Source organism: Hibiscus syriacus, unplaced genomic scaffold (genome assembly GCF_006381635.1).
Source record: "Hibiscus syriacus cultivar Baekdansim isolate YM2019G1 unplaced genomic scaffold, ASM638163v2 tig00002847_pilon, whole genome shotgun sequence".
In the NCBI taxonomy this organism is placed as follows: domain Eukaryota; kingdom Viridiplantae; phylum Streptophyta; class Magnoliopsida; order Malvales; family Malvaceae; genus Hibiscus; species Hibiscus syriacus.
Genome location: NW_024061949.1, coordinates 154,530 through 169,529, shown reverse-complemented (window position 1 = coordinate 169,529; position 15,000 = coordinate 154,530). Strand labels below are relative to the sequence as shown.

General features: G+C 35.4%; 1 protein-coding gene across 1 annotated transcript; it reads right to left on the bottom strand.

Moving 5' to 3' along the window:
* Positions 1 to 4,770: 4,770 nt before the first annotated feature.
* Positions 4,771 to 7,018, bottom strand: LOC120159957 (protein LOL1-like). The gene is made up of 6 exons (XM_039170444.1): positions 6,803 to 7,018; positions 6,542 to 6,684; positions 6,051 to 6,164; positions 5,819 to 5,932; positions 5,520 to 5,629; positions 4,771 to 5,140 (listed from the first exon to the last, which is right to left on the bottom strand). Exons 2-6 carry the CDS (start codon positions 6,618 to 6,620, stop codon positions 5,102 to 5,104), a joined length of 456 nt encoding a protein of 151 aa, XP_039026375.1. The 5' UTR covers positions 6,621 to 6,684; positions 6,803 to 7,018; the 3' UTR covers positions 4,771 to 5,101.
* Positions 7,019 to 15,000: the final 7,982 nt, after the last annotated feature.

Here is a 15,000-nt window from a genome sequence, read left to right as displayed (position 1 = left end):
TAGCGCGCCCCCTGTACCGCGATATACCTGACATGAGTTACACGTGTATATAGCGCGCGCCCTGATCCGCGCTATACGCCACGTAGGGGTATAGCGCGGATCAGAGGCCGCGTTATACCTGATTATCTAACACGTGAGGTATAGCGCAGTACAGGAGGCGCGCTATACCTTTAATTACCCACCCGTTCACACCCCAATCCTCCCTATAAATACCTCATCTTCAATCACTTTCATCACACTAAATTCTCTCAAATTTTCTCAATTTCTCTCAAATACTCTCTCTGTTTAAGGTATATTTTATAATATTTTTAATATTATGTATTTAATTTATTTAAGTATTTTACTTTATTTAATATTTTACTAATATAATTTTTTATAGATATATAATGGAAGACAGTCTACTTCACTTGGATGGAAATCATATATCTCGACACTTTGTTGATACGGTAACATTTTAACGTTTTAATTTAATTTAAATTATTAGTAATAATTAGTTGATTTATTTAATGCATGATTCCTCCATGCGCTCCACATTTAGGTCGAAGAACCTACTACTTGCATGTCTTCCCCTTGAACTAGAAGGCATATCGACATTGAGATCGAAAAAGCTCGCAGTCGAATGCCTCCCCCTGGAGCTTGAAGCCATCGTGTCAAATGAAAACTGCACAGATTGTTGCGTCGATGACATCTCCATATTAAGGTCAAAGAAATTTGCAGATGAATGTCTTCCCCTTGAACTGGACGCGGTGTTGCCATACGGATTGTTCGTAGACCCACCTCAGTAAATATCGTAAGGAGTTGCGGATGAATGTCTTCCCATTATTGCATTAAAATCATTACACAATATTGTAGTCGGGCTGTCAACTTGTTCAGCCAGCCCATAGTGGGAGCTTAATGATTGACCCCGAACAGCACGCACTTGAACAAAATGTGCATACATTTCAATAGCGGCGTCTGAATAATTACTTTGAGCTTCAACCATCATTTGAACATCATCATTGTTCGAAAGTTCGAACGTTATATAAGTTAATGGCAACAATGATGTTGGAAATCTGTACTGCAACGACGACATTCTTCTACTACTTCCAACATGAATCTTCCTCGAAATCTTCGTTATCAGCTCCTCAAGAGTTATGTTTCTCTTGAATGATATTTTAACACGCTCATTTGATACGAAAACAACGCCGGTTTCATCTTCTCGAATTTCACCATCATAATAAACAATAGCTGAAAGTCGCGCCATTCTTTGAGTTTAAAAGTGCGGCAATATTATATCTGCAAAAAAAATAACTGAAACAAACCTTATTAAATAAATTATATATATGAACGAAAATATAACACAATAAATTTTTTACACATCGACGTAAATAATTTAAATAATATAATATTATATTATTACCTGCACCGTAAAACTATTTCGACGTATGCTCCCGCTTTTCAATTTTACAAACATAAAAATTAATTGAAAATAATTAGTATAATATTTTTTCAAATAATGATAATAAACAATAAGTATAATTAAAAAATTATAACAAAATTACCTTATAACGAAAAATCGCACGAACTTCTAAATCAAATATGAGAAGATTTCCTGAATTATTACTTGTTGACGGAATTATTGTATTAATTTATAAGTTGAGAGGAGAGATGCGAGGAGATGTGAGAAACTTAACCGGCGGAAGAGTGTATTTATAACCATATAAGGCGCGATACCTGCACCGCGCTATATGTAATTATTCATAAAAGATATAGCGCGGACCAGAGACCGCGTTAAATATAATTCTGGTATAGCGCGGCCGCGCTATAGCCCTACGTAGCTTATAGCGCGGTATAGGGGGCGCGCTATACCTCACGTGGTGCCAAATCAACATATAACGCGAGACAGGGGCACGCTTTACTGCTATGGATGTTAGATCAAGAAATATAATCTGACCGGTATTTAGTCGATAAATATAATTATCACCTGTGATTTTTCGAGAAAATCACCTCAATCCATGGACAATCAATGAATATTTTCCGCTTGACAACAACAAAAGGGGAAAAAAAGTTAACATTTTGGGAGTCAAATCACTTCCACACATGCCTGTGCTCATTTTACATCGCCCCAACTCTGCATTTGAAGTGTGCAAATATATGGTCAGAGCTGAACAAAATCACTTCTTGAATCCCCATTTAGGAATTATAGAATAAGATTTTTTTTATTCAATCATTTTACACAAATCATTTTCCTTGATGAAGCCTGTACAGAAATATCAGGTGGCAGGTGCATATAATGAACAGAAGCCATACCCCAAGTTCGAAGTGAAGTACAGTAGGAGACGAACAAAGGTGAAGGACTCAGGTGATGTCCCATGATGGTAAAATCCAACCGTGCGTGTACTAGTAGGGAAGACTACAACGGGCCTGATTGTTGGGTCTATTAGAAAAACCTGTGTCACCATTTCTGTTTGATAGATTCTTCCTTTTCATTGTTCTAACTTCTGCTAATAACCTGTATTTTGACTTGATCATGTAGAGAAAGGGTTTGTAAGAGGATTTTGGTTTAGGCTTTAAAAATTGTTGGCTCTTCTATCATAGATCCAAGTCGTTATGACTGTAATACCTGCAAGTGTCCAAATTATACCTAAGTTAGCTTTTCGGCGTTTAATTTTTTTTTAAAATTACTACAAAATTTTCCTTTGTTTCATGTTTAAACATGCTTAACAACATCTATCACTCCTCGAATTTATTAAAATTAAAAAAATCTATGTCATCATTTATTTTAACATTAAATTTATTTAATTAAATTAAAATGATGACTAGATTGATAGAATACATGAATATTGAGTCTCAAATGTATAATTATATTAATTTTTAACAACCACATCACTTCTTCAATTAGTTGTTAACGATCTTGGCTTGATTAACAATAATTAAATAATTATGTTGTTTGATTGATAAAAATGAAAGAATCGGTGATCAAAATAAATAAATAAAGCAATAATCAAGTGGTCATAGGTGATTAGTTATAATTCACCCTAAATATTATAATACACTAGAATACTAAGGGTAAATTATGCGTTTAGTACATAAACTATCAGTTTTAGTCTATTTTAGTATAAATTTTAAATTTTTTTCAAAAACATACCTAATGTTTAGTTTTTGTTCCATTTCAGTACTCTGTCATTAAAAACTAAACGGATGGGCTCGCCGCTCATGTCCTCTACAATCGCCAGTCGTCACATCTGTCGGTCAATGAAGCCCAAACTTTCTAGCCCATACCTTTTCGACCTCCTAAACGTGATTTCGACTCCCATTTCACTAGAAAATACCTCAATCTCCCCAAATGGAGGATGTTCTCTTCAACTTCTTCATCCTCCAATCTCTGTCGTCAATCGTCCGATGGGCATGAAACTAGACTATGTTGGTTGATTCGTCATTCTCTTGTGGTCCACCGTTCGGATTGGTCGTCTTTCCATCAAAGCTATGCCCCATCAGCCCGTCCGTTAAGTTTTTAACGACGAGTAGTAGAATAAAACAAAAACTAAACATTAGGTATGATTTTGAAAAAAAATGAAAGTTTAAGTACTAAAATGGACCAAAACTGATTGTTTAGGTACTAAATGCGTAGTTTACCCAATAATAAAGTTAAATATCAAAAGTTATATTTATCCTAACTCGATCCAAAAATGGAATCAGCAGTACTGCTGAGACTCTTAAAGGATCGGATCGGGTGCGAATATCAATTAATTTGGATAGGGACCTTTAAGTTCATAATGATATTGTTTAGGTATCAGAAACAATAGGGTCAAAGATAAATGAGTGAAGGTAACAATGTAAGCAGAATATATTGCAGAACAAAAGCAATGTTGATTGGCTCAACTTGTCGAAAGACTCGAACATGAAGCCTTTTGGTAGGAATTCACACTGCAGCGTTTCGCTTTCTGGTAATTCAATTATCAGCTTAAAAGTAGGACTGGAAAAGAACCTGTGCCTTCAAGAATGCTAAAGTAGCTTTGCAACCTGTCTTCCCTTAGGTGAAAGTATTGTGGGGCTATACCTGAGCCATATGGACCATCTACCAATAAATATAGAGCCTCTACTGTCCTTGTTCAGAGTCCTCCTCCAAGTGATGATAAGTCTATGTAGACCTCATCATTGGCATCGGTCTGATGGAGCGTAATTTGCTGAGACAAAGTCGCGGTCAGTAGACCCGAAGCTTGGGTGCATTTGCTTCTGCAGATAAAATTAGCTTTGGTCTCTGAAATGTGTCGCATCTTTATTGGTTAGAGAATATACCTCGAGAAAATTACAGTTTGATCTATGAGATCTGAAAGGGACACCATCAAGGTGTTTCTCAGAACCTAAACACTTTTTCCAGAAGTATTTATTATGATGTCCGAGGATATAATTGAGTTCATGTCTCACGTTCGGGTCCAGCTGACTGTATTCGGTGCTCACCGACGGTTTAATATCGACTATGCGAGTCTTAGACTTCTAGTATTGAAAAATTTTCATCTCTTAATGTGCAACTCATTCGGTTTAACCTGATTTTACCGGAAATACACTCTGGAGTTCAAGATTCTTTCTGAAGTTTGTAGTATGAACTCTGAAAGAAGTTATAATTTACTTCATCTCACATCATCTACCATGTAATCAACTAGACTCTATAAAATATTCACCTCAACATTTTCTATAAAAATCTATATGGTCCCCTTTGTTGGTTGAATGGCTATGAAACAGTTGTCTGAACTTGGACCTTTAGCAACTAAAACTTCAGAAAAGAAAGAGTATCATAGATGGACTTTATGCCCTGTATTTATTACCACTCATATTCATTGCAAAGTAAAAGAAATCGCAGTTTTTCGTATCGGAATTCGGAAGATAACCGATTGCTCAAACTGTTACAGGTCTTCTCCGATCGAATTACTTATATAATGCATCCAATCAGCTAACCAAAACTGCTTATTTCATAAGTCACTTAAGGTAAAATAACTCGATACAAAGCTAGGAGGGAGTTTCCTCAATTTTCCGATTCAATGTAAATGCGGAGAAATATATTTGTAATGTGCAAAACCAAAGTTGTAGCTTCTGACAATCAACTTGGGCGTAATGTAACCTTTTAGCTGTTGAACTTCTGTTCGGCAGCGCTTTCCGAGCCCTGCAACCATCAATGGCAGAAAAGAACAGTGAACACATTGCAAAACAGAAGAAATCTTTTACAGGAAGAAATAGTTACGGGAAAAGGAAAAACTTTTCTTGAGATAGTCACACTTGCAAGAAAGCATGTCTTTCTTGTACTTGATCTATTGCTGCAATGGTTTTAGACTTGGGATTAGAGCATAAAACCTTGCAAGCAAATTTCTTATCGCATATTGTCCATCTTTTGGTTGCAGTGCATGCAAAATTGATTTGTTTAATCGTATTATATGATTGGATAATACGATTTTCTTTTACGAAATTCCGTCTTTAAAGATGCTAAGAAGACGGTGAATCGGGTATATAAACAGTTAGTAAGCGAGAACAAATTGAGTACTAACCCCAACTGATGTCACAAAATTGCAAACTGCACATTTTACAGATCTTGCTCCATACTGGTACATTAGTAACATTCTGCAGTTCCCACAATTCACATGTGCCACCTGATTTGCTGTCAGAAATGTGAAGGAAAATCTGAAGCTCTCACCAAAACTAATATATTATATTTAATATATGATATTACGTAGTTAAAGTAAGATCTATCGGTACATGTTATAAATTTTTATACTTGTATATATACCTATAATGTTGATGAATAAAATACAAGAAAGCATGCCCTTCCTATTTTTTGTACACATACCTTCCAAGGCCAGATTGACAGTGAAACAACACGAACATTGAACGCTGGTTGCTCCACGGATATACATTAGTAAGGTATGGCAGCCTCCGCAGACCAACTGGGCCATTTCCGTGCCTGTATTTCCAGAATTCGGCAAACATTTCATACACAGGCCTTCCAGAAGGAAGATTCAGTGGATGTGATGTTTCAGAATTTCATAAAAAAGTAACGAAGAAAATAGCAGATGATGCACCTGGAGGTGGCACTGCTGTTACTGCATTGCAAACTGCACAGCACACGGAGGTTGCTCCAATAGGATACAGCAACAAATTTTGACATCCCGAACATACAAGCTGGCTTTGACCACCTGGTTACATAGATTTGGTTGTAGATGCATACACATAGAATCACGGTTCCTATTTTTTTTTTCTCGGAAAAGTATTTTCTTTGAATAGTCTGGATGATTATAAGGTAGTATCTATTCAGAAATTTTTAGACTATGACAACACATATCCTGAAAATACAGTTGTTTGAACCCACGTCCTCTAGAGAGAACAATATTCTGGCCACTCAATGTTAGAGAGTAATATTTATTTCTTGGACCTTTTTTTTCTCTTCGCATAATATATGTAGTTACAAGGAGGCTTCAACTCTATTTCAGCCAATTACCAAAGTTTCTCAAGGAGTATTCACATTGTTTCAAGATAAATCTGTTGCAGAACAGAAGATAAGAGAATAAGATACCATTGGCTGCAGGAGGAATGTAAGGCGCCGGCGGTGTCGGATACGGCACAAGGGGAACTGGCATTGTAAAATTAGACATAGCTAAACTCTCCTTTCAATAGGTCACTGCCTTAGAACCAGAGAGCACCAAGCTTTCTCCCATTCTTAACCATGACAGACAAGAAATATAACATAAGAAGGACTTAGAAATGTATTATAAACATGATCAACTCAGAAAGTGCATAAAAATGAAAGCATAATCGACTGTAATTAAAAGCATACCAGTTTTAACGTAAGAGACAAGGGAGAGTTGCATAACCAGCAAAATACTGGAAAAAAAGAAAAGAATCCAATTCCCAATTTGGAAACTTTTCTTACATAGCCATACAAGATGGTAGTTTTTAATGAATATGGAAAGAGAACAGAAAATAAAAAAACTAAACCTCAGGACAATTGATAAACCAAAAAATTCAGTTGAATCATTATGAAGTGGGGAAAACATATACCTTTTAGCAGATGAAGGGGAGAGAGATAGATTAAAAGAATAAAGTAGTTATTTTGGCTGAAATTTAAGAAGTTAGTGTAAAAAGTAGATTTTTTATTGTTCTGCAGTTTCAATTGGTGAATATGAAAAGTGAAGGATTGATTTTTAACCCCGATAAAAAGATGGATTTGTTTGGTCATTGGTGAGAAGCGTCAAATTCCTTTATGGTAGCATATCAAGATCAACTTTGGGTCTGAAACCCTGGACCCCCGGCCCCTCTCCTTCTCTCACTGTCAATAAAGCTTTTGCTTTTACAGTTAAAAAAAAAATAAAAATTGCATGGACGCGAGTGTGTCGGAATAAGTCCACACTCGCCCATCTCAAGAGAGTAACGGAGCGCTAACTACACCATTTAGCCACATCTCATGGCAAACACAAATCAGGGGACCATCTGTCAAAATTGTCACTGTGGGGGCAAATTTCATAAGTTTTAATTCATACAAAAAGTCGGCATCTAGTAAGTTTAGAGTTCGAATCTTAATATCGGAATCATATTCTCATCTAAAAAATCTCAAAATCCAAACCCTTCTCTTATGCTCAAGTTACCCCTCAATACCAAAAAATAATTATGACTTTTAGCTCTTGTTTTTAATTCCCCTGCATTATTATGGCATAATTTTGGATGAGTCAATACGACAGAATACTGTAACAGAGCAAAACACATTAAAAAAAAAAGAAAGAAAAATGAGTCACATGGGACCACCATGTTAATCTCATTTGAATTTGAGTGGTGAATGATAAATCATACTTTTTATTTATAAAAATTAAAGAAATATTTTTATATTAGTAAACATACAATTCGTTTAGTGAATTTAGTGATAGAAATGAATTTTGTTTAGAAAGGGTTTAGATTTATAGTTAAGGATGGACCTAAAAGGGTGACTGGGTGGGGCCATTCATCCCTTTGAAAAATTGTAATTCTAGTATATTTTACATATATTATTTATATTTTCTGTTGATAATATGTTTTCGTCCTTAAATTTTTTTAAATGTATTCCTCCTTAAAAATTTTAAGTTTGCCCATAATATAAAATTTTATACGAGTAATCCTTACAAGAGAGTGCATTATTAATATCTAAGAAAAGATTTTTGAACAAATATTATCTTATAATTATTTTAGTATATTAAAAATACAAAAATATGTATATAAATTACTAAATTATTAATTTCAATTAAAGTATGTTAATTATTGATTTAACAGGGATGAACTTAAAATAAGAAAAAGACTAGAAAAGTAAATGCACGTAGTGTTGAATATAGCTGTTAGTAATCACGTGTAGTGTTCAGTTTGTATGAGAGAAGTTAGATGATTAGTTGTGCAGTTAGACTGTTAGACTAGCTGGCATGGTTAGTTGTCAATTGCATGAGGTCATTGAGTGTTATATAAGCATTTTATTAGTTCATGAGATTTGGCAAGTTTTTTTTTGTCACACACTGAATTTTTGGATTAATATTGGTAATTTTAATTATCTTATTTGAGGGACCAAATCGCTAGATTTTTAATTTCACGTTAAATAGTTTTAATGTCGTAAATAAGAGGACAATAAATTACAAATTACCCTTGTGAGATAAATAATTTTAATGTCGTAAACTCTGATTATTTCACGTTAAATAGTTTTAATGTCGTAAATACGAGGACAATAGGTTACAAATTACCCTTGTGAGATAAAATGACCCGAATTGACCCTAAAAACAAAAATAACGCTAAAAATGTCATTCTTGATCTGATAAACTACTGATTCACCTGTTAATTACTTGAGTTGTTTAGTAAACTTCTGATAATTGATTTTAACCTCTAAGATGGCAAAGAAATTAGAATTTTCGATTCTAGAATAAACATTGGATGATTAAATTATTGGAAATAAGACATTCGAATGAATCAAGAGAAATGACCTAAATACACCTGAACCTTAAAAGGGTAAAAATACATTGAACTCTAAAACGACCGAAGTAAACTTGAGTATTAAAATGACCTAAATACCCTCATTATCTAGAAATAAGTGGATGTCATTGGATAAATTCAAGCAACATTGATAAACCTAAGTATTGTACCACCCCTTGAGGTTTAAAGCATGACCCAAGTGTGTCAGTCATTCTGGATACAGTTGCAATATAGAAAAAAATAATATCATCGAAATACATGTTCATCCCCTCGAGATCTGTTTCAATGGTGATTAGACAGTGACCAGTTCAACTAGTACAATCAATAGGATATTCTGAAGGATATTGCCTGAATGATTAATGAGTACTGCAATGATGGGAGTTGTTTAATTTATTGACCCGGAATCCTGATAATTCGATATAAATCCCGAATACTGCGATTTACCATTTAACCTTCATTGGTTTAAATAACTAATAATTCTTCTAGTGTGTTCCCTATACACAAATATGTTTTCTCTGATTATAAAAAGTATGACTCTGATATCTGAAATAAAAACTCAATCTCTGATCTCTATTTTCTATATATAATATATTTGGCTCTTGATCTCTAATATTAATGGTTACCGTTTACTATTTTATGATATGATTTTTATTGGGGGTACTATATGGATAGGGTTATGGAGTTCTGAGGTTCATCTCTAATCAAGCTGATAATTCTTTATAGACCTAAGGTGACCCTTGGGTAGGCCTATAGGCCCCAAGGTATCCCCTTAGGTAGGCTCGTAGTATTGGGGAATTGCATATGAAGTGTTTGGGTGGAGGGTATCATTGTATTTAAAAAAAATATGTTTTACTTAATAAAATACTATTTTTTATTTTGTTGGAATACACTAGACTTCCAGTTTCATTTCCTAAATCTGTCTCTCTAAATGTTTCTTTCGAACTGTACGTTTTCTGATCTTTACCTGAAGAATTACTTAATGAAACATCAACTTATCACTATAACTTGTTTGTGCCAGGATAGCTAAGGGAAACTTCATGTTGCACCATTTATATGATGTTCTTTGGTATCATCTGATAGTTTTGTATTACTGAGTTTTCCTAAAGTTCACTCCGTTATTCACCATTTCAGGTTAAAGGAATTGACCGTGTGCATTATCAACATCGGTAATGGAGTTCCTTCGACGTTGCTTGCGAGTACGGTTCATGTGTAATTAGGGGGCATATAGGCCACACTTAATTTTATAATGAGTTTAAAAATTTTATGGTACTATGTATGATTGAATTTTGTTTTTGATATGTGAATTATTTCCTGAACTTGTGATTATTTATAAGTTGTTTTACTGATTTATAAATGGTTTATCAAAAAATTTATTTATGACATATTTTTACTGTAGGTTATTTCAATGGCCCTAATGTGATACCTCAGATTGGGTCACCCATATAGGTTTGGGTGTATTATATTTTTCTACGTAAATAAATAAGTTTTATTTTTTCTGTTTGGTTGTTAGAATAATTTTTTAGGTATTTCAACGTGGTATTTTTCGCTGAAGGTTCAATAGCTGTGTGGGTTGGTTCTTTCTAAGCATTGTCGATCTGTTTGGATCTTTTTCAAGATGTGGAAAGTAAGTCTCTCTTTAAAATCATTGAAAATATTTTCGAATAAAAAGGTTAACGTCGTGCTCGATGAGTCAAATTTTTTCTTATAGAAACAACAAGTGTTACTCACAGTTCGTAGTCACCGTCTCGAGCGGGTGCTGATTGGGATGATGCAAGCACCTTAAAAAACTATTGTTAATGAAAATTTTGATTCGGTTCCAAATGACACATAAAATTAGCACACTTGCATCTTGGTTATTGTTGACTATCAGTGCCTCCTTGCTGCCTCAGTTTTTGGGTACCGAGAGAGCTACCGATGTTTGGTCGACTGTTCTTCGTTTCTTTGCTAACAGGTCTACCACGACGGTGATGAACTTACATTATAAGCTACATGTATTGAAGAAGAGCGATGCTTTGGTGTCTTGTACAGTCTGGTGGCTCAAGTCAAATATGTCGTTAGCATCTTGAAAGGGTTGTTGAGGGGCTTTCAACCATTCATGGCTCTTATAATCACCTCATGTGAATCTCTCTCATTTGAAAAGATTTGTTCTATTCTGGTGGATGCTGAAATGTAGATTGTTGGGTTCGAATCCCAGTTTGAGGGACTATCGATCAATGCAAACCTCGCACAAGGTAAGGTCACCTCTGAAATGAGTATAAGCATCATCGATACTCATCAAACTCTGGTAGTAGAACCAGTGGAAGAGGTCACGGAGGTCATGCGCGGTTGTAGTGTCAACTATGTGGGAAGAATTACCACTCTGTTGACCGATGTTGATATCGGTTTGATCAATACTTTCTTGGCGTAGGTGCAAGTGCAGATCAGTATCAGTCTAAGAAAGTGTCTGGAGGTGCTCATAATGTGGCCTAAAATGATACAGGTGCTCATGTTGTACTACCAATAGTTGTGATGATTCAATCGGCTCTCTACCACAAGTACATGTTGCTTATGCCTCAAGAGAATATTGGGTTGTGGACTCTAGTGCCACGCACTACATGACTTATGATGTATCTAACATCTTGAATCCGATATAGTTTAATGGCCCAGGTAATTTGGTTTTTGGTAACAGAAAATCATTAGGAGTTAATATAGTTGGTAGATCGGTAGTTGCATCTTCTTCTTCCTAAGCTTTGTTCTTGAACGATCTTTTGCATGTGCCTAAAATAACAAAGAATTTGTTATTGGTTTCTAAGCTTGATAGGGATAACCAAGTCGTTGTTGAGTTTCATGCCCAGAATTTCTTTGTTCACGATAAGACCATGGGTGATGTGCTAGTTTGTGGCTAACAGAAATATGGTATCAATGTTTTTTACATGCAACGTGACTACAACAAAGCAGAAGTAAATGCAACTATAGCTTCGCTTAGTCCCTATGAGCTATGGCGTAGGCGCCTAAGGCACCCGTCTGTTAATTCCTTGAAGAAAGTCTACAATACTATTGATGTAAACATTGTTGGGGAAACCAAGTTATTTCTCACACAAACGTAGTTTCAAAATTGACCTAAAATGTCAAGATTAAAACCACCAAAGGTTGTACAGCGGATAAACCTGTCAAATTATTGAATATTGAAACACAATGGAAAAAACCAAATAAAAAAAATAATAAAGGAGAGAACACACCAAATTTACGAGGTTCGACGAGAAATATCGTATACTCCTCGGGCACCACTTCAGATGATAACTTCACTATCAACAAATATTACAACAAATAGAATTCTTTAGAATTCCTAAAGTGAGATAATGAAGAAAACAAATGGAAGAGAGAACTTTTTTTGGGATGATTTCTAATGAAATACTTAGGCCTATTTATAGTTGAGTTTTAAGGATTAAACTTATAAATAACCTAATATTTTAGGGACCAAATATGAAATTCCCATGTGCAAAAGTTTGGCCACATACCAAAGAATTTTCCAATGTGTACAAGTTAGCCACCAACCAACTTGTCAACTTTGCCAACTTACCAAATTTGACAATTTGCAAGCCAAACCTAACAATTATCCACCTTGGCTTGAAATTACCAAGCCTACTCAACTTCTTCAACTCCCCAAATTTGTAGTGCCTCTAATTGCGCTCACAAGCGCAATATACCCGAAAGTGCTCAAACTTTCAGGATGTTAATCAAGTTTAAACAATGATTGAACTTGATTACTGTTACTATCTTGGTCATCATATCTGCAGGATTTTCTGCTGTCGCAATTTTTTAAAGCAGAATCTTTCCTTCTTCAAAGATCTCCAGCACAAAGTGATATCTTACATCGATATGTTTAGTCCTTGAATGATAGACTTGATTTTTTGCTAAGTAAATAGCGATCTAACTGTCACAATAGAGACTAATGTGACTTTGAATAACTCCCAAGTCTTCCATCAACCCATTAAGCCAAATTGCTTCCTTTACAGCCTCTGAAACTGTCATGTATTATGCCTCTGTAGTAGACAAAGCCACCGTAGATTGCAAAGTAGACTTCTAACTTACTGGGGCTTTAGCAAGAGTAAACAAATACCCAGTAGTTGATCGACGCTTATCCAAATCACCAGCATAATCGGAATCAACATATCCAACGACACACTGACCAAGTGCTTCATCTTGTTCAAAAACTAAACCAACATCCACGGTTTGTTGGAGATACCGTAGAATCCATTTCACAGCTTGTCAATGTCTTTCTCCAGGATCATGCATGTACTTGCTCACAACTCCAACTGCTTGTGAAATGTCAGGACACGTACACACCATTGCATACATCAAGCTCCCAACTGCATTAACATATGGAACTTTTGTCATATACTCTCGTTCTTCGTTAGTTTTAGGAGATAACTGAGAACTAAGTTTCAAATGAAAAGCTAGTGGGATACTTACATGTTTGGTATTTTCATTCATACCAAAACATTGTAATACCTTCTTCAGATACTGCTTCTAAGTTAAACAAAGCTTCTCTCCCTGTCTATCTCTGCTTATCTCCATACCAAGAATTTTCTTGGCCTCACCTAGATATTTCATCTCAAACTCTTAATTTAACTGAGCCTTTAATTTGTCTATCTCCTTTTGACTCTTTGAAGCGATTAACATATTGTCAACGTACAAGAGAATATAAATGAAAGATCTATTTTTGAGCTTTTGCAAATACACACAATGATTATATTTGCTTCTAGTGTACTTTTGTCTCCTCATAAAGCTATCAAATCGCTTGTACCACTGCCTCGGAGATTGCTTCAATCCATATAGCGATTTGTTCAGCTTACAAACCCATTTCTCACAACCACCATCTTTGTATCCTTCTAGATGAACTGTGCTACCAAGGCCAATAATATTCTAATGGAGGAATGCTTCACAACAGGGAACAATACTTCATTGTAGTCGATTCCCTCATTTTGAACCAACCTTGCCTTGTAGCGAACATCTTTCTTACTATAAGATTCATCTTTCTTTGCAAATATCCACTTGCATCCAATTGTTCTTTTACCTTTCGGTAACTGTGCCAGTTTCCAAGTGTTGTTCATTTGGAGATATTACATTTCTTCATCCATGACACTTTTCCACTTATCACTTTTCAAGCTTTGTATTGCTTCTTGGTAATTGATAGGGATATCATCATCTACAACTGGAAGAGCATAGGCCACCATATCAACAAATCGAGCAGGTCTATAAATTTTTATCCTTGGCCTTGTAACTGCAAGTGGTTCTGGTGTCTCCAATGGTTATTGGGTTTGAACCTCTTCATCTTCTGATTCTTCTATTGGAGTTGAAGAATCAACTGCATCAAATTCTGGGATCATCGTCTGCTGAAACTCCACCTGTTTTGGAGTATGCTCCACCTGCTGCGGAGTACTACTTGTCTGGACAGATTTATTTGTTACATTCTTTACTAGGGCAGATTCATCAAAGGTAACATCTCTGCTACAAATTATCTTCTTGGTGTTTAAACACCAAATGTGGAATCCCTTCACTCTATGGGTGATTCCCATAAAGAGAGCCTTATTTGCTTTTGAATCAAGCTTGGATTCCTTCACATGATAATAAGCAGTGGATCCAAATACATGTAAGGAATCATAATCAGTAGCAGGTTTTCCAGACCATACCTCCAATGGTGTTTTTCCTTTTATCGCTGATGAAAGCAGACGATTGATGAGATGGCCAGCATATGTCACAGCCTCTGCCCAAAATGCCTTGATTAACCCAGCATTAGACAACATACATTGAACTTTCTACAATAGTGTTCGATTCATAAGCTCTGTCACCCCATTCTGTTGTGGTGTATTTCTAACAGTGAAGTGTCGAACAATACCATACTCATGGAAGACATCAAAAAATGAGTCACTTTTATATTCCCCTCCATTGTCCGTCCTAAGACGTTTGATTTTTCTACCAGTCTGGTTCTCGATCATATTTTTCCATTTAAGGAAAATTTGAAGCACTTCATCTTTAGACTTCATCAGATACACTCAAACTCTTCTGAAAAAG